A 20,450-nucleotide genomic window follows, 5' to 3' on the forward strand; every position below is an offset into this window, starting at 1 on the left:
TTTTCTACAAGGTCCCCTGAAAAACCAGGTTTACAATATAATTTTCTGTTGTCACAACATGTTGAACCCTTAGCTAGGAATCCATTAGGATAGTAAATTCCACTGTGAACAGTGATTTCCTGTCACGAATGACACTGGGTTGTTTGTCTAATCCCTTGAATTGACTACTAGTTAGTGGACAGGTGCAGTTTTCCTAGCGGAATGAGCCCCAGCATCACCCACCTCCTAGTTTCCTCATGGAGACTCCAAAAGCTATAATAACTTGTTGTCCTAAGGCTCATGATCAGAATTGTTATGCGAGCAGAACCACTAACGGCTACAGGAGAGCCTGTTTCCCTTTCCCGACAAGGCCAACAGTAGATAGTTCACGACTGCAGCACTGTACGGCTGTGTCTGTCTGCCTCATAGTGGAGAGGCAGCTGAAGACGAGACCCAAATGCATGAGTGTGACTGGGTTCCAATACAAATGTTATCTACAGACATGGAAATTTGTATTTTTATACAGTTTCCACATGCCACAACATATTTGTTTGTTTCATTTTTTCCCAACCTTTTAAAAAATGCCAAAGCCGGTGGCTTTGTTCCCCTGTTTCGGTTGGGGTTTTTTGCATTGGTTTCAGGAGCAGTGTGGCTCTACTCTCTGCTGCCTTGCATCCAGCCCTTTCCTGAATACAAGGGCCCAGGCGATGCTTACAGCAAGCACTGGCTACTCACCACCAGTCTGCAATTCAAACCCACCGCTGCTCCTTGGGGGAAGATGAGGCTGTGACCTCCCATAAATATTTCCAGCCTTAGAAACCCTCTGTCGAAATGGTTGGAATTGACTCACCTAATATCAATTGATGCCCTATATAAGAATCAATATTCGCCTCTGAAGGCTGTGCTGCTACAGGGCTTCCCGGAAACGGCTAGTACAGCCGGTGCTTGATTCCCCCGGACGTTAGCGGGAGTGATCAGGAGCATGCACGCGCCTGGTGGTTCAGGGCACGGGCTTCAGAAACCTTATAAAGAGTGAAATGATAATGCCATTTCCGCACAAACTTTTTGAAGTTTCCCATCGTAACTATGATTTGTACAGCTATTTTCTTAATGGAAAGATTGGTGGTTCAAACCCATCCAGTGACTCCAAGGGAAAAAGCCCCGGTGTTCTGCTCCTGTTCAGATTGCCGCCAGAAACCGTACGGGGCAGTTCTGTGTCAACACATGGCTGGGCTATGCGTTGGAACTGACTCACCACCAACAAGAGTTTATACTGGATAAATGGGTATTATCTAATACCTTTTTTTAATGTCATTAATTGGGAATTAATACATATATCATTCCACAGTTCAATGCGATCAATCAGAATTGCACAATTGCTACCACAATCACTTTCCATTCTTTTTCTTCCTGGACTCCTTGACATTTTCTCCCCTCTGTCCCATTCCACGGGAACTTCAACGCGGACCTTTGGAGGAGGGAGTGGAAATTGGGGGGACAAGAGACATGAGGAATGGAGACAAGACAATAGCCTGATCAAGTCTCATTTATTGAGTGGAAAGTTACAGCTTATAGAGGCCAGCAATGGGGGAAGCAAGCTGCAGATGTTTCCCTGAGAACAATAGTGGGGAAAGCAAGCTGCAGATGTTTCCCTGAGAACAATAGTGGGGAAAGCAAGCTGCAGATGTCTCCCTGAGAACAATAGTGGGGGAAGCAAGATGCTTCCGCGGGACGGGACATCTTAATTTATATGATATGCTTTGATTGAAAGTACTTAAAGTATTTATATATGCCCTAACAAATCTTCTTCAACTCATGTATGTACCTAATAATTACCTTATTTCCCATAGCAGTGTTTGTAGTATATTTTGAGATTCTGGAAATGCGAAGTTTAACTAAAATCTAGAGAAGCCCAAGATTGATGGTTCCAGGTGGGAGATGAGGGAATAGTTACTATCTTCATCTCCAAAACGTTGTAGGGATGCCATGTTTCCTCCCTGGTGACGGGCCCATCGTGACCCAGCTTTTTCCCTTATGGTGCCTGGCAGAAAACAAGTGCAAGATGGCACTGCCACCCTGCGGGTCCCCAGGCAGCGGCGTGCGCCAGCTGAGATGCAGGCCCCCAGGGCGCGTGCTTGCCAGTCACTCTGTGCTCCTTCCTTTCCAGATGAATTCCAGGCCCCGCTGTCAGTGGATCCTGCAACGTGCCCCATTGTCCCAGGCCAGGAAATGATTATAGAGATCTCCAAGGGGCGTTCAGGCCTTGGGCTCAGCATCGTGGGAGGAAAAGACACACCCCTGGTAAGTTTCTGGAAACAAATATATCTATCTCTCAGAGTTACCCTTTAGGCCTCATTCTGTAGAATGCTTGGCTTTTTCATAGTGTAGAGAAAACTTAATTATGAATACAGGAGCATCCATATTCCAGCCACTTTTCAAGTTCGCTTCAGGTCTTTAACTTTCACAAGGATTTCATCTAGGACATACGTTTTCTTGTTTTGCTTTGTTTTCTTCATAAGAATTGCTTTGTAGACCTACAACATGGGAGCAAAACTTAGATATAAGATCACTGCCTTTAGAACCGTGCTTGGCTAAATGTAGAGAAGAAAGTTGATGGTGTCTGGCTATTAAGAGATAGAGCGTCTGGGGTCTTAAAGGCTTGCAGATTAACAAACAGCCATCTATCTGGGAAGCAACAAAGCCCACAGGGAAGAAGCACACTAGCCTTTGTGATCACATCACGAGCTGTCAACAGGATCAGGCATCAGAAGATCCCCAAAAAACAATTATATCAATGCAAATGAGGTGGATCAGAGTGGAGACCCAAAGCCCATCTGCAGACAGTTGGACATCCCCTCACAGAAGGGTCACAGGAAGGGATGAGCCAACCGACGAAACATACAACATTCCTCTAGTTCGTTAATGCCCCCTTCCCCACCTCACTATCATGACCCCAGTTCTACCTTACAAATACAGTTAGACCACAGTATATACACTAATACAGATAAGAGCTCTCTGCACACAGAATCCAGGACAGATAAACCCCTCAAGAACAATAATGGGAGTAGCTATACCACGAGGGTAGAAGGTGAGGGAAAAGGGGGGAACCGATCACAATGAGTGACATATAACCTTCCCCCCCTCCAGGGTGACAAACAACAGAAACATAGGCTAAGGGAGACAGTGAGTGTGTAAGATGTGAAAATAATAATGATTGATAATTTATCAATGGTTCATGAGGATAGGAGGGTAGGGAGAGAGGGGGCAAAATGAGCTGATACCAAGGGCTCAAGTAGAAAGAAAATGTTTTAAAAAGGATGTCTGGATTGTTATAAAAGCTGTAAGAGCCCCTAATAAAATGATTAAAGAAAAAAAAGAACCATCCTTGACATCCATCAAATGTTCAACAAGCATCAGTCATGATTGTTATTGTCACCGCATGCGTGATGAGGACGTGCAATGCTAGCTACAAGTATACACCGAGCATGCTAGCTCAATTAACATTGCGAAGTGGTCCAACAATTAAAGAGTTTGCTTGCATGAGTGAGCATTGATTATTTTCAGGACCTTTTGTTTCATAAGCCAATGGTGTCAAGAAGATGTAAAAACATTCCCTGGATTGTTATTTACTCAAAATAATCCATGCCACTACCTCCTTTTATGTATGTTTGAATAGGTTAATACTTACACATTTGACAAAATTAAATGGATACCAAAACAAGACATACAACAAAAATTGTCTTCTTATTCCTATGGGCTAAGTCCGTCCTCTCTCTGTTCCTCCCTATTACTATGCTTTAAATGAGTGGTTTGGTATTACTCTTGCCCATTTTGCTTAGAAGAGGCAAATGATAAATTGCATGTACCTGTACCAGGCTTTCAGATAAAATAGAAATGTTTTTTTTTTAATTTTGGGCCAGAAATATAATGTTTCAGACTTAGATTCGCTGTAGAGTGGGTTATTTTTCTATACTAAAGTACCAGGAAACTTAGGAACCACATGGGCTAAGAAACCTTGTGTGTTAGTCTGGGTACTTTAGAGAAACAAATCCACAGAAATTCATAAGTATAAGAGAGAGTTTTATATAAAGGGTGAGTGCACATCAAGAAAACATCCCAACTCAGTGCTGCCCAAGCCCGCAAGTCCAACATGAACCCATATGTCCAACACCAATCCACAAAGCCCTCCTCCATCTCACAAAACACACGCAATGATTCCGACTGCAGGAGGAAAGCCAAATCAGTGAACGTGTAAGCATCTCAGGGCTGGCAGGGGTCTCCACATGGCTGCTTCAGCACCCATGGCTGCATCAGGATAGGTCCATGTGACTTCTCCTTGGGGATGTCTGGCTGAAAGTGAGCCTTGCCAGCTGAAGCAGGGAACTGGCTAAGGCAGCTGCACCCTAGTCTGACCATCAGAAAGCAAGAGACATGAGAACTAGAAAGGCGAGGCTCACATGTATTTATTGGCCAGGTTAACTTAATAAACATTAACTATCTCACCTGGGTCCTAGTGCATTTTTCTTGTTTCCTGCTCATGGTCTTTCTCACCTCCGTAACATCCCATCTGACCTAGAGAATGCCAGCCTTACTAGCTATCAGACCCCCCCCCCCCCGAACCTTAATGTGCTCAGAGGCTGGTATTTCTTTTTTTTAAAGAATTTTAGCTTCTTTAGTTAGATTAAAGCATAATTAATGTTTTCTTCCAGAATTCTGAATTTCCTAGATTACTTTCTCTTGGCTGTATAGTTTTCTGCATATACTGTGGTGATTTTTATCATCTTAGGTGCAACTGGGAATTCCTGGAGTTAGCTGGATGTAGCAGCCAATTGTGCCTAAGACCCCAAAAATTCTCTACATTTCTCTTTGTCTATGTTTGAATGCCATCTGTTCAGCTTTGTCCCTGAGCAAACTCTTCATTGGAGGGTTCCTCTGAAGTGACTGTTTCTAAGAACACCTTTTATATCATCTAACTTCTCAGCAGCGCTCAGAAACCGTTCACTAGGCTGCCGGCCATCATTCTGCGCCTACTTTATGCAGGACAGGAGACGTCACAGGCCATCACAGCCCCAGACCCGACCACTGTTTCCCAAAACCCCAATATTCATTCCAGCATCCCTCCTCGGATCCCCCCTTCTCAAATTCCTCTCTTCCTCTTCTCGCCCCCAAGCCTAGCCCGACCCCTCTCCTGTTCAGGAAAGCCTTCTCTTGTTTCTCTAGTCCCCTTGATACATCCTGGGCTGACCTCAGAGGAATGGTCAACCACTCCTCTGGTTCTGCTTTCTCCCCTCTTTATCCTCCACCATTAACTGCTTGTGGAAAGTTCCTTAACCTCTCAGAGCCTATTTCTTAATCTGTCCAGGATGGTGTTGAGTACTTTCTGACTCTTAGAAAACCTATGTCAAGTTTTGAAGATTGTAAATCTGTATAGGAGCTGACAGCCTTTTGTTTCTCCCTCAGAGCAGCTGGTGGGTTTGAACCACTGACCTTAGATTTAGCAATGCACACCGTTTTCCCAGCGCCAGCAGGGCTCTTCACAGTGCCCTTGCTTGGAGGCTCGAAGAGATGACCTAGCTAAGGAGCTGAGGCTTGCGCCCAGCACAGAGCAAACATTTGCATGGCTCATGTTCTTTCTTCAAGCTGTAATTTCCACATGGGCAAAATAGGGGTTAATACTGATTTAGTGGGTACAGATCAGAGGTTGAATAAGCATAACTGGTAGAAAAATTATGTCTATCATTGTCCTTTGAAGGTCATTGACTAGTAGTCAGAAACTACTGATTGTAAATAGTTAGTGTGCCTTTGCTCGCATGGCCTGTTTCCTTGTTTACCAAAGATGTTCTAGAACTTTAAATTGATCTTTTATAAAGTTATGTTTTACTTTTTTTAAAAAAACACATCATTTTATTGGGGGATTTTACAGCTCTTATAATAATCCATATATCAATTATATCAAGCATATTTGTTCCATATTTGTATGAAGCATGTATGTTGCCATCATCATTTTCTAAGTATTTGCTTTTTATGTGAGCCCTTGGTATCAACTCCTCTTTTTACCCTCCCTCCCCCCTCCCACCTTCATGACCACTTGATAAATTATAAATTATTGTTATTATTTTCATATCTTACACTGACTGCTATCTCCTTTCACCCATGTTATTATTGTTCGTTCCCCCTGGTGGGGGTGGTATGTATCAATCATTAAGATTGGTTCCCCCTTTCTCCCTTCCTTCGTCCACCTTCCTCCCACCCTCCTGGTATCGCTTCTCTCATTTCTGTTCCTATGGGGTTTACCTGACCTGAATTCCGTGTTTCTGTGAGCTCTTATGTGTGCCAGTGTACATGCTCTGGTCTAGCCAGAGGCTGGAAAGGCAGGACTGGGGTCATGATAGTGGGGTGGGGTGTGGGGGTGGGGTGAGGAAGCCTCAAGGAACCGGAGGAGTATTGTCTGTTTCATGTGCTCTACTGTCCCCTGGTGGACTCACCCCTTCCTTGTGACCCTTCTGTGAGCAGATGTCTGATTATCTACAGATGAGTTTGGAGGTGCTGCTCCGACTCCCCTTGTTCTCAACAATATGGTTTGTTTGTTTGTTTGTTTTTGTTCTTTCGATACCTCTTACCTGGTCCCATGAATACCTCATGATCACACAGGTTGGTATGCTCCCTCCATGTGTGCTTATTGCTTCTCTGCTCGATAGCAGCTGTTTAACTTCAAGCCTGTCCTATAAGACCCCAGACCTATATCTTTTGATAGCTGGACACCATGAGATTTTTTTCACCACATTTGCTTATACACCCATTTTGTCTTTAGTGACTGTGTTGGGAGGGTGAGCATCACAGAATGCCAGGTTGTTAGAACAAAGTGTTCTTGCGTTGAAGGAGGCTTTCAACAGAGTCCCAAAGTCCGTTCACTTTCCTCAATGTATTGCCATATAAATCTATGTACACAGGTCAATGCCTCCATTTTTGTGAATGAATATATTTACAGAATTGCACACCTATGTTTATACCTCGATCCATAGCTTTGCTTCCTAGCTCGTTCTCCTGTTTCCTTTTACCTGCCTCCAGCCCCACCATCAGTTTCACCATTCTTCTGCCTCTCAGTGGTTGTTCCCCTGTCTATGGCATTTTCTCACTACTCCTTTCCCTGCCCTCTCCTCCCCGCAAGTCCCTCCCGAACCACTGGTTCCATTGTTTTCTCCTCGGGCTTGCTTCCCATGCCTATCTTCTATAGGTAGGCAAAACAACAATAATGGAGACAAAACAAAAGATTGAAGAAATAGAAAAAGCATACATAATTCCAGGTGCGTCTAATGACCTTCTTGACCTTCTCCCATCGATCATGAGAGGTTCTGGGACCTGCCTCTCCAAGCCTGAAGGTTATCTTGCAGGCTCCTCAGGGAATTTGTGGCTTGACTTTGCTCCCATTGCTGATCTATTAAGTTCCCTTCTTGGTTCGCCCCACTCTGGGGAGGAGGGTCAGACTGGACTCACTCCCCCCCCCCCATGTGTCCCCAGTATTGTCCTCTCTCACAGTATGCTTCAGCAAGGGGACATCATGTCTCGAGCTATTGTCAGCCCTACAGTCCTCTCTATACCTTAGTAGCACCATGCAGGGACGTCATCCTCAGGGCTTGGTGTACCAGTATGGGGTCTAAACCAGTAGTTCTCAACCTGGGGGTCAAAACCCCTTTGGGGGTCAAACAACCCTTTCACAGGGGTCGCCTAAGACCATCGGAAAACACCGTTCCTCTGCCCATCTCCAGGCGGGTCCGTCCGTATGCAGATATGCCCACTGGAGTACTCTGTTTGATGCCATCATCACACCGACCCCATCATGTAACACCCCGTGCAAATACAGGTGTGTGTGACAGGGTTGGCACCATAATGTACTTATGCAGACAAGTCACACATGTGTAGAGAGCAGCTACTGTGCAGAGAGCAGCTGCTGTGTTAAAAGTGTCTACTCTGTTAAAAGCAGTTACTATGTGGAAAGCAGCAGAATTGGAGGTAAAACGACACTTAATGAATTATTATTACTGGGTCAATGTAAAATCATGTACTGTAAAATCATGAACTACTGCAAAAATATATCTGTACCTTGGGAACTTAATCTGGATGCTGATCGGTCTTTTTATATTCAGCTGTGGTTAATGTGAATACTGCCCCCTTGTGATAGTAACAGGTATGTAAAAACACAGAGAATGTTAAATCATAGGAAACTTTAATGAACTGCATTGACTGAATTATGCCATGTATCATCTTTTGTATTATTAAAGCTATTGTTATATATTACTTTCATTAGCAAACCATCCCATGACAATGGATCGTGTAGAGAAGAACGTTAAGAAAAGAAAATATAGTGAGGATTTTAAAAAATCATTTCATTGGGGGCTCGTACAACTGTTTTCACAATCCATACATACATCCAATGTGTCAAGCACATTTGTACATTTGTTGCCATCATCATTCTCAAAACATTTTCTTTCTGCTTGAGCCATTGGTATCAGCTCATTTTGAGGATTTTTTACAGTATCGCTTTACCTCAATAATTACAGCAGGAGGGGAGGAAATGAGCCCCTCAGGGTGCAGGGTAGCAACGATGAAACATATAACTTTCCTTTAGTTCTTAAATACTTTCCCCCCACTATCATGATCCCAATTCTACCTTACAAATCCGGCTAGACCAGAGGATGTACTTTGGTACAGATAGCAACTGGAAACACAGGGAATCCAGGATAGATGACTCCTTCAGGACCAGTGGTGAGAGTGGCGATGCCTAGAGGGTGGAGGGAATGTGGGGTAGAAAGGGGGAACTGATTATAAGAATCTACGTATAGCCTCCTCCCTGGAGGATGGACAGCAGAGAAGAGGGCGGGGAGAGGTGTCGAACAGTGTAACATATGACAACAAAATAATAATTTATGAATGATGAAGGGTTCATGAGGTAGGGGGAGTGGGGAGGGAGGGGGAAATGAGCAGCCGATATTAAGGGTTCAAGTGGAAGGCAAATGTTTTGAGAATGATGATGGCAACAAATGTATATATGCGCTTGACACAATGGATGTATGTATGGATAGCAATAAGAATTGTACGAGCCCCCAATAAAATGATTTTAAAATGATAATAAAATAAAAATACACAAATAAACTTTAAAAAGGAAAAAAAATTACAGCAGAAATTGAGAAACCGTAATGTGTTATCTGTTGTGAAGTTCTATCATTAGAATCTATGAAGCCGAACAAACTAAAATGCCATTTTGATAGCAAGCATCCAAGCTTTGCCGGCACAGTTACCAACTATTTTAGAAGCGAAGCTGATGGACTCAAGAAAGCCAGACTTGACACTGGTGGCAAGTACCACAAACAAAATGTAGCAGCAGTAGAAGCTTTGTATTTGGTGGCACATAGATTTGCCAGAGCTATGAAACCTCACACCATTGCTGAGGGTTTACTGTTGCCAGCGGCCAAAGACATTGTTTGAGTTATTATCAGAGGCAAATTTGTTATGAAATTGAGTGCAATTTCCTTATCTGACAGTACTGTCCACAGAAAAATAGATGACATGTCTGCTGATATTCTTGATCAGGTAACCCAGGAAATTAAATCTGCTCCACTTCCAATATTTGGCACACAGCTTGATGAATCTACAGATGCTGCAAACTGTTCACAGATACTGGTTTACGTGAGGTACATTAACGAGGGTGACTTTAAAGACGAGTTTCTTTTTTGAAAACCTCTTGAAACGACAACAACTGCACGTGATGTATTTGACAGAGTTGGTTCATTTCTGAAAGAGCATCAGATGTTTTGGGAGAAGGTGTGAGGTGTTTGCACAGATGGTGCTCCACCTATGCCAGGATGTCGATCTGGATTTCAATGTTTGGTGCTGAATGAGTCACCAAAAGTCATCGTAGCTCACTGTATGATCCATCGGCAAATATTAGCAATGAAGACGCAGCCACAAGAGTTACAAGAAGGAATGAAAAGAGTCATCATTTTGTCAATTTTGTGAAGGCGAGCACTCTAAACAATCAACTGTTTGTGCAACTGCAACGAATTGGATTTGCCCAACAATGCTCTGCTATTTCACACAGAGAGGAAATGTTTTAAAATGTGTTGTTGAGCTTCATGGTGCACTCAAAACATTTTTAAATCAGCAAAACTGCAGTTCGAAGTACTTTTCAGTGATGAAAGTGAACTGTAGAAAATAGCTTATTTGGTTGGCATCTCTGCCATCTTGAATGAGTTAAATTGATCACTGCCAGACCAAATGCAACAGGCCTCCTCCATTTGCCTGAAAAGATCTGATCATTCCAAATGAAACGTCAGCTTGGCCAAAAAAAAGGATGAAAATAAAATTTACATGTTCCCTACCTTATCTGCTTTCTTTGAGGAACGTGACGTTGAACCAGACAAAAGGATTATGATGATTATTTCTGTGAAAGAACACTTGCACATGCTTGCAAACAAATTTTCATCGTATTTTCCAAATCTTCCTGACACCCCATTTGCACTTGCCCAAAGCCCATTCACAGTCAAAGTTGAAGATGTTCCTGACACAGCACAAGAGAAGTTCATTGAGCTTTTTGACAGCGATGATGCAGCAGGAAGTGATTTCTGTGCAATGCCAGTTACAAAATTCTGGATCAAGTGTTTGCAGTCACAGCCTGTTCTGTCTGAGACTGCGTTGTGACCTTCTTCCATTTCCGGCAACATATCTTTGTGAAACAGGGTTTTCCAGCTTGTTGGTTACCAAGTCTAAATACAGAAGTTGACTTGTGGAAGATAATCTTCGTGTGCTCTTGCAAAGACTGCCCCGAGAATTTCTGATCTGGTGAAGAAGAAGCTATCTCAATCTGCACTGACGTGGGCTTTTTACGCATACTGCCCCCAAATGTAGCAATATAGTTTACTGTTACCCACGCTACACCATGCTTCAAGACAAAATTTCATTTATTTGTCCTTAGAAATAAATATTTCACATATATAATTACGTATTGTTTTTGTACTTAATCACTATGCTTTTGTTATGTTTAATTTGTAACAATGAAAATACACCCTGCATAGCAGATATTTACATGATGATTCATAACAGTAGCAAAATGACAGTGATGAAGTAGCAATGAAAATAATTTTATGGTTGGGGGTCACCACAAGATGAGGAACTGTATGAAAGGGTTGCGGCATTAGGAAGGTCGAGAACCACTGGTCTAGACCCTCACCCTCTCTTTTTCTTTCTTGGTTTGCCTCTCTGTAGGTGTGGCCCGCCGGCCCCTCTCCCTAACTGGTAGATTTAGGGTTGTCCTCTGTAGCACATACTTCTAGGGGCTGGGGTGTCCCGTTGGCTCTGGTTGGTTAACCATCATGCCCGTCCAAGCTGACTTGTTGTTGGGATTTTGCTGTGGGTGGGTGATTAGCGTGGCTGAGCAAGATGTGTCCGTGCTGCCCTTGAGTCTGAACAGTCCCCTTGCCCGGGCTGCTGCTCGCCAGCTAGCAGGCTTCAGCCTGCCCTTCACCCCTGCACCTTGGATGTCAGGCTGCGACGCCCGCTGCCATGAGGCAGCCAGAAAGAAAAAAATGGCTCAGAGCATCTTGAGGTTTGTAATATATGGTCCTGCCTGTGGAGACTGTAAATTCCATTGCCTTTGGAAGGAGAAGCACCACTTAAAAATGAACGATGGGGCACAGCTTTTATTTTCTACCCTCAGGTACCTCATCAAAAGCCCTTGGTTAGGCTCCAGCTTCATGTGTAGGCAAGTCATGGGGGAGAGGCTAAACAGCAGGAGGTGGAAGGCACTTGAACAAGCGAAGCCATTGTTTCCACAGGGCGCTTCCTGCCTTCCTGGAGGCTCTCACCCCCCACCCACCCCCATCCTTCCCTTCCTCTTTCTTGCTTTCTCCCCCTTGCCCGTCTTTCTTGTTTGCGTTGTGTTGTTCCCCCTCCAAATGTTGGCATGGAGTTTGCTGCCTGGTTGATATTCTAGACCCCATTGGCCAACCAGGTCCTGGAACTGCATGCAGCCAGCCAGCAGGAAGCTAGTAACGGAAGTTGAGAGCATTGCATTGTAAAGGGAGGAATGGGGAACCTCAAGGCACACTCTCAAAAGGACCTTTGCATGTTGGAGTCTGTGCTGAGCCCTTGCTTGAGCTCTGGTCCAGGCAAAATCCATCCTGAGCACCGGCGGGTGACCTTTCGTAAGCATCCCCAGCCCTCCCCATTAGCGTTTCCGCGTCCTCTTTGTGGTGTGTCCAACAGATATTTCTGCTGTCTTCAGAGGAATTAAGCCTCTAAGACCTGGTCTTGACACCACATCAGTCCTCTCTGCTATAAATAGTTTCTCTTGAGCCAAGACAGATGGTTTCTGAGATCACAGAGGGAAGTCTCACTTAGCATCCCATTGCATTTGCAGCAGGTCATCGAAACTGATCTTTTAAAATGCCAACATAATGATGAGCCTGAGCCTCTTGGGGACATTCATCAGCACACCTGGACCCAGTCGGAAAGGACGTGCTTCGGCGTCTGTCGTTTCAACCTTGTGCCTCCCGGGGCTGCCTTTGGTGACTGTGACTCTTCTGTTGGTTGCACGTGTTTGCTTAAAGGCCGCCTTGTACTTAGTGCAGAGGATACACAATCCAGCACGTCAGCCCCATCCTGGCCGAGCTCACACATTTCTTCCAGCAGTTCTACTGCATCTGATGCATGCTTTCTTCCAGCAGTTCTACTGCATCTGATGCATGCTTTCTTCCAGGTAGTTCTACTGCATCTGATGCATGCTGTCTGATGCGGGGGCTCAGCCTATGACAGAACACAAGTGGACTATTAAAATAGGGGCATCTTCTGAAAAGTAGGGGGTTGGGGGAGGACAGCAGGACTTTCTAGATTTAATTACTATTAACTCAAACCTCACTGCTATCAAGTTGATTCCGACTCATAGCGACCCTAGAGGCCAAAGTGTAAGCATCCTGTGGGACTCTGAGACAGACACCTTGTTACAGGAATAGCCTCCTGTTTTCCTCCGGAAGCAGCAGGTGTTTTTGAACTACTGTCCTTGATGTTAGCAGCCCAACTTATAACCACTATGCCACCCAAAACACAAAACCAAACTCACTGCCCCTGGATACATTTTGACTCATAGTGAGCCTGTAGGACAGGGTAAAACTGCCCCCATAGGTTTCTGAGACAGTAACTCTATAGAAGGGTAAAGTCTCATCTGTCTCATGAGGAGTGGCTGGTGATTTCAAACAGCTGACCTTGCAGTTAGCAGCCCAACATTGTAACCACTACACCACCAGGGCACCTTTAATTCAGAGTTTTATGGGCTTCTTGGAAATCAGAAAACCTAGTAAAGCTCACGATACGGGTGTGTATAATAAGAGTATTCTATTAATTTGCATTACCTTCCATCCCTCTATGAATCTATCCTTTTCTCCTCTCCCCCTCCTCCCTCCCGCTCCGTCCTCTCTCCCAAGCTGTCTTGTTGGAATATTGGTTTCCATGACATTTTGAGGCTTGGCTTTTTCTGTCACAGAAGATTAAGCGCTCTCCCGGCTGTGATGCGTGTCCCCTACTCCCGAGCTCTCTCAGCGTCCAGCCATGTCTCCTTACTGGCTGAGATGAACTTTTATCACCAGTGTTCTCAGGAGAAGTAAAATATTGCTCGCCAGGGGGTATTCATTGAGTTTGTTTATCTCATTATCAGCCTTCTGTAGAGCAGAGCGAGAACAACTTAAAAAATAAACCTTTGGTTGGCAGACGAGCCGCTCCTGAGCTTGAACACGTGAAGTGGGGAAAGACTGAGGAGCCTTCTCCAGGTCCAAGCCCTGCGCATTCTCCTCTCAGTGATCCCATTGTCAAAGATTCCAGGCTGCAGGCAGCGTGCTCTCCTCCATCTGAGCAAAGAATAAAGCAATGATGCACATTAGAATCCCAGTTGTTTCGACTTACGAACTGTGGGACCTGGGGCAAGTGGCTTAACCTTTCTAAGTTCAATCTGCTTCTTCGTTTTGTAAAACAGTGGTCATAATAAAATCTCCCTCTCACTGTTTGACACAGATTAATTAAGATAATGAATAAATAGCACTTACCCAGTGCCTGTCATGTCATGAGTTCGGCAGTACAATTTATTATTAAACATTTAAAGTAGATCCTTGGCTCCATTCATTTGTGTGCCTTTGGTGTGTTAACTGCACACTGAGAAATGGATGGTTTTCTGTCTAGATAATTGGGTATTTGTTCTTCAGCTTCAGACCTTTTAAAAATTATTTTTAGTATTTGTTTTAGACCTTGTTTTTTGTTTTGTTTTGCTTTGTGTGAAGTTTTTGGTGTTGTGCATTTACTAATTCAATTATACTATTTCACTTAAAATACCCTGGGAACGTTTTGTAAAGAGCCTGGCGTAGTGGGCTACAAATGGAGCTGCTACCCACAAAGCCCGCAGTTCGATCCCACCAAGCTGCTCCAGGTGAGGAAGATGAGGCTGTCTCCTCCTGTACAGATTTCAAAGTCTCGAAAACCCTAAGGGGCAGTTAGTTCTTCTCTGTCCTACCCGCTCGTGGTGAATCTGAATTGCCTCGGGGCAGCGAGCTGTGTGGAGTGGACATTTTTCAGATGGCATGAAGGATTCTCTTGGCGCGGTACTACTCGTTGCTGCACAGAATTTAATTCTGAAAGTCGTGGCGTGTTGGGGTCGCTTCACGCAGCAGTTAGGTTACGGCTCAGCTGTTGCCACACTGCTTCAGCGACACTGGTTGCGTTCATTGCAATACGGGGCATTCTCATTGTCACCGTGGTGGTCCCACCGCGTCCACCTGGTTCCCCTGCCCCCTTCCTTGCATTCTCATGCTCCGTTGACCTTGTAGGTGATTTTTAAAAATTATTTAAAGGGACCGCAGTACTATTGGATGGTTTTTATTCTTTTATTTTTTTTACATAGTTTGTTATTTTTCCTCAAGTTTGGGTTCAAAGTCTGAAGAGTGTTTCAGGATGCTAGTCCCAAGGAGTCCTCAGCCTGTCCAGGAGGTCCAAGTTTAGGCTTTTTGTTTTTGTCATTTTTGGTGTCTCTTTGTACACGTGGTTTGAAGGAATGTGAGGTTCTGTTCCAGGTTCTTCTCCCATTCTCTCCTGGACCATCCATGGTGACCCTGATGAGAACAGCTGGCCGTGGGAGCCAGGTGCTGCCTTGTTCCTCTGGTTTCCAGGGAGAAGAGGCTGTAGTGGGTGGAGGCTAGTTTCTTCTTTGAGCCTTCGGTGCCCTCCTTTCTCTCTGGCTCTGGGTGGGTAGAGACCAGTCTTCAGGCCTGAGATGGGCTCTTGGAAGCTTGCAGACCCCAGACACTACTCACCAATCTAACGGGTCGAGGAAAATCCAGGCGCTGTTCTTCACATATAATCAGTCCGTAGCATCTCATTCGATCCTCACAACAACTTTATAGGAGAGGCAGTAGCAGCATTTTATAGATGAAGAAACAGGCACAGATCAGTTGAGTCACTTCTCCAAGGACTCAATGCTGCGATTGGTCCAGACGCCTGAACTCGGATCCATCTCATTTGGGCCCCCTTTCCCTTTTACTCTGCCTTCATCTGTAAAAGGGGGTTGTCCATCTCACCCGCAGCTCCCGAGCTCCTTCACAGCAGGTTATTTTTATTATTTTGTCTGTAGTCGTCATGCGGTACCTTGCACTGCATGCACCAGTACAGATGTGTAGTAGTCGTCACTTTAGAAATAATGTTCCCTCGAACACGGGTGAGGAAAGAGCCCGCTGAAAGCACCTCGTGGGAAGAATTGAACTTACTAGGAAGGCAGGTCTGGAAGGTGAGGATACGAAGGAGGGAAAACGAGAATCATTGCTTAAGTGGGCTCAGCAAAGGCAGATTTCACCTCAGTTTGACCAAGACCATTCTAAACATCAGCTACACAGAAGGAACGGATAGAGTGATCCTATCACAAGAGATACGTAGGTGAAGGCTCTTTCTGCTTGAGCGCTTGGTATCAGCTTCTCAATTTTCCCCTCCTACACCCACCCACCCTCTCTCCCTCCCTCCCTCCCTCTCTCTCTTACTTCCCTCCCTCCCTCATGAACCCTTGATAACTTATAAATTATTTTTATTTTTCGTGTCTTACTCTGCTGCCTCCCTTCACCCACTTTTCTGTTATCCATCCCCCTGAAAAGGGGTTATATGTAGATCATTGTCATTGGTTCCGTCTCTCCCCCCACCTCCCCCCTACCCTGCTGGTATCCCTACTCTCATTATTGGCCCTGAGGGGTTTATCTGTCCTGGATTCCCTGTGTTGTGAGCTCTTAGCTGTACCCATGTACATGCCCTGGTCTAGCCAGATTTGTAAGGTAGAAATGGGGTTATGATAGTCAGGGGGGGCGAGGGAAGCATTAAAGAACTAGAGGAAAGTTGTATGTCTCATCGGTGCTATACTGAACCTTGACTGGCTCATCTCTTCCTTGTGACCCTTCTGTAAGGGGACATCCAATTGTCTAGAGGTGGGCTTTGAGTCTCCACTCCGCCTTCCCCCTCATTCACATCGATATGATTTTTTGTTCTGGGTCTTTGGTGCCTGATATCTGATTCCATCAACACCCCACGATCACACAGGCTGGTGTGCCTTTTCCATGTGGGCTTGGTTGTTTCTCAGCTAGATGGCCACTTGTTTATCTTCAAACCTTTAAGACCCCAGACACTATTTCTCTCAATCTTCTTATAAGTTAAAAGTTTTAAGAAAGTTTGTTTGTTTTTGAAATTACAGAGACTAGGCCTAATTGTTGTTTTCTTTGTTTCTTGTATGGAGACCAGCAGTTGTATCACCCTTGAGAAGGAAAAACTCATGGGGGCAGTTCGACCTTGTCCTATGGGGCTTGGGTTTTTTTTTGAAAGAACAGTTTAATAATACAAGCCCAAGTTGCTATACTTGAATTGTTCTTCTGGACCTGGAGATAAGCTTGTCTCTTTGCAGGAGATAAACATTAGATTAGAATATTGTTTTGCTTTTTGTAAATGAGATTAGTGAAGTTCTAGAATAAATTGTAAAAGTTAAGTATTTTAGTAGTTAAAAAAAGTGCCAAGAAATGTCAGGTTCCAAATTTTGCCGTTTCTCACCTATCATTTCAAATCTGCATTGTTGTAACACACACACACACACACACACACTAACTGATTGAATATCACCTGAATTCCTTCCTGTTTGAGAGAAGTTTGATAGCAGTGAAGAGGCCCTGGTGGAGCCGTGGTTATGTACCGACTCAGCTGCTAGCTCGAAGGTCGCCTGTTGGAAGCCAGCAGCAGCTTTGAGGGAGAAAGAGGAGGCTGTCTACCCCACTGTGCCCTCAGGGCCATGAGGGGTTGAAATGGGCCCCGCAACAACAGAAAATGAGGCGGTTGCACTAGCAAGAAATCCCAAGCTAAGCTGACACTGTCGTTCGGAATACTGAGTGGCATAGTGCATCCATCTAGAAATTGGGGCGAGGACTATCTGTTCTTTAGCTCTAACCACAGACCAGCTTCGGAAGGGGCCTCGTGGAACTGCCCGTCATGTCGCGTGCTCTTGTGTCGTAAGTGCTGCTTCTGGCAACTGCAGGGCACCCGCAACTTCAGCTCGTGGCTTGAGTTTCTTCCAAGGAAGAGAAAGCTATTTTACTTTTGATAAGTGTTTTATTTTGCTAGTCCCCCTCAAATGAACTTTGCCCAGTCTGCTTCATGAGGAGTGCGGTTTGCTTTGGCATGTAATCCTCCAAAGCCTAGCTCTTTTTATCATTAGTGCTTAAGTCATATATTTTTATACAAAACATCTTATTACCTTAGTTTTATTTTAAAATCAAAGCAGAGTTTGCAAAGAGTCCATGAATCACACAGAAAGAATGTTAACGAATGGTACCTCTGAAAATCCAGATTGGAGTGTTTCTGATCTTAAAAATGACTGTAAGCAAAAACATTATGGAAGCTGATTAAATTTAAGTAAATAAGGACCAGATGGAGCTACAGGGAATTATAAAATATAATACAAATATTATCCCATTTCCGTAAAATAAATCTATACTTTAGAATGAAAAACTATATTTGTATTGATGAATACCACCTTTTTGTTACATTCGTCTTGGCAAGAGAACTCCATTCTCAGTTGATGGAAAGTGGTTTCTTTCTTGAGTTTAAGAAGAAACCGCTAGCTACCCAGTGCCTAGAGGTTCACAGCAATTCTTAGGTAATCGGAGATGTTTTATTTTTTGGCGTGTTTTTATTTCTTTTCGTCTTAGCTACCTGTAAGCAGTGACTGCAATCACCGAATTTGAGTTTTAGGTCAGATTACCTAGTGCATTACATTTTAAAAACAAACAAACAAACAAAACCCTGCAGAGAGAAGGAGAAAGAGACAAATTGATAGGTAGTTATTATTTCTTATTATGTAACTGAGTCATTAGGCCTAACTTTTATATTAAAAGAGCTACTCTTTTTTAACTGCTGACTTAATTTTCATACATATTGGCTATGATGTTTAAAAACTTTTAATGTAAAATATAGTCTGTCAGCTTCTCGCATTATGGTGACTTTCATGTTGCTGTGATGTGGGAAACTGCCGCCCATCATGGAAATGCCATGAGCAGACTCACAATAGCACATGCATCTCAACAGAGCTCCCACACAAAGACAGCTGAGGAAGAAACGCTTGGAGCGCTACCTTAGAAAAATCGTACACCTCACCCCAGCACATTGTCTGAAACGCTTCTGTAAGATGAACTCCGTACAGTGGAAGGCTCTCAAAGATGGTGGCCACTACCAGCGAGCGTGGAGAAGGCACAGGGCAGCACAAGGTCACCAGGGATCAGCACCAGCTCAGTGGTAGCAAGCAACAATAATATAGTTCATAGCTGAAAGTATTTCAATATTAACAAATAACAGATACTAAGGTATAATGATACATTTTCTCCCTCGGTGAGAGTTTGTGGAGGCCTGCATCTTGACACTGCATCCCCCGCATACTAGACTTGGTCAATACACTGAGATGAGCATGCAAAGACTACTTCCTTGGTCCTTCCATAGCCGAGTTTCATGGGGATTAACTGATGTCTGTGTTCTGGTTTTCAGAAAAATTTGTGCAGTGAACTCTTAATTTAGAAGTGAGCCAAGTTAAATATTCCACCTTTAGTCACTATGACTTCGCTCGTGATAGATAAAGCCTTTTGCCATTTGCTGACCACTCGCATGGCCGTGCCTCCTCAGGCTTTCTGGAGAGCAACACAATTCTGTTGTGAACCAAGGAAGTGAGCATTGCCACACTGCCTGGTTGACACACACTTTTCTGGCCATCTTGAAAATGCTCATGGAAAATTGGGATTAAGAGATAATGCCAGTTTTTCACTAATTCGTTGACGCCCCCTCCTATTTCTTGGAGTGGTAAATCTCCTCCAGTGATAGATGGCGGGAAAGCAGGCCATTAAGCTTACGCTTGGCTTTGATACTCATGCAAATAGGAGAATTGTTCAAATTAAGTGAGGGGAAAAGGGAAATGTGGTATTCTGCCTCGGGACATGCATGTTCTTATGAGATACTGAAAGAACCAACTTCAGAATCTCTTTCTTCTCATGTACCGATGAAGTGATGCCAACTGCCCCTGGGGTCAAAAGAAGGGGGAATCAGAAGATGGGGAGCGTTGGCAGCTTTTCAGATTGCCTTGAATCATCTTTGCATGTTTCCTTTGCAATCAGCTTTAAAATATCAGCGCTTCAAATACTTTGAGCTAAACGCATAGCAGCGCATCCCACGGCACAGAACAAATGCTTTCTGAGGTTGGCCATTGCGGAGTGCATCGGTCCACTGGCCCACTGTGCTGAGGGCAGTGGACACAGCTAGCTGCCTTTGTTATCACGGATCCTGCCTCTCTGCTCTATTGTCTGTATTACTACCGCCTTCACCTCCAACTGCAAACGCCCCGCTGAGCCTAACCCACGTTTCAGCCAAGGAAGTGAGCACGCAACACCGTGTCCGGTTGACACACTTTGGCTGCTGACTCTTTGAAGCTGCTGAGCTTCAAAGAGCGTGAATTCACGATGGGTGATACTGAGAAGGGCGAGAAGATTTTTGTCCGGATGTGCCACACTGTGGAAAGGGGGCCACACACAAGGCTGGGTCAGAGCTACATGGTTTGTTTGGGTGGAAGACTGGCCAACCTCCTGGACTCAATTACACCGATGTCAGTAAGAGCACGGGACGGAGGATTTGGAGAATCCCAAGAAGTACATCCGGGAACCAAAATGATCTTGGCCGGGGGGACTTGGGGTGGGGGTGGGGTAGGGGGGTAAGAAAGTGGTGTTAACAAACACAGGGACAAAGGAACAACAAGGGACCCAAAATGGTAGTGAGGGGGGAGTGGCAGGCCTGGTGGGGAATGATCAAGGGTAAGGTTGCGTAGAGAAGAGGTATAGCTGTAGCCCGGGTGGGGATGGAGTATGGTAGTGGGGCAGGAGGAA

At 44.5% G+C, this 20,450-nt stretch overlaps 1 protein-coding gene across 3 annotated transcripts in view; it reads left to right on the forward strand.

The window, feature by feature from the left end:
- PATJ (PATJ crumbs cell polarity complex component) overlaps positions 1-20,450 on the forward strand; it is a 398,931-nt gene that overhangs the window by 311,303 nt on the left and 67,178 nt on the right. For all 3 annotated transcript variants that reach the window (XM_075557001.1, XM_075557016.1, XM_075557007.1), the window contains one exon: positions 2,147-2,280. In XM_075557001.1, coding sequence (XP_075413116.1) covers positions 2,147-2,280 — 134 coding nt within the window. The remainder of the gene's footprint in view (positions 1-2,146; positions 2,281-20,450) is intronic.

The sequence above is a fragment of the Tenrec ecaudatus genome, chromosome 1 (genome assembly GCF_050624435.1).
Source record: "Tenrec ecaudatus isolate mTenEca1 chromosome 1, mTenEca1.hap1, whole genome shotgun sequence".
NCBI lineage: Eukaryota > Metazoa > Chordata > Mammalia > Afrosoricida > Tenrecidae > Tenrec > Tenrec ecaudatus.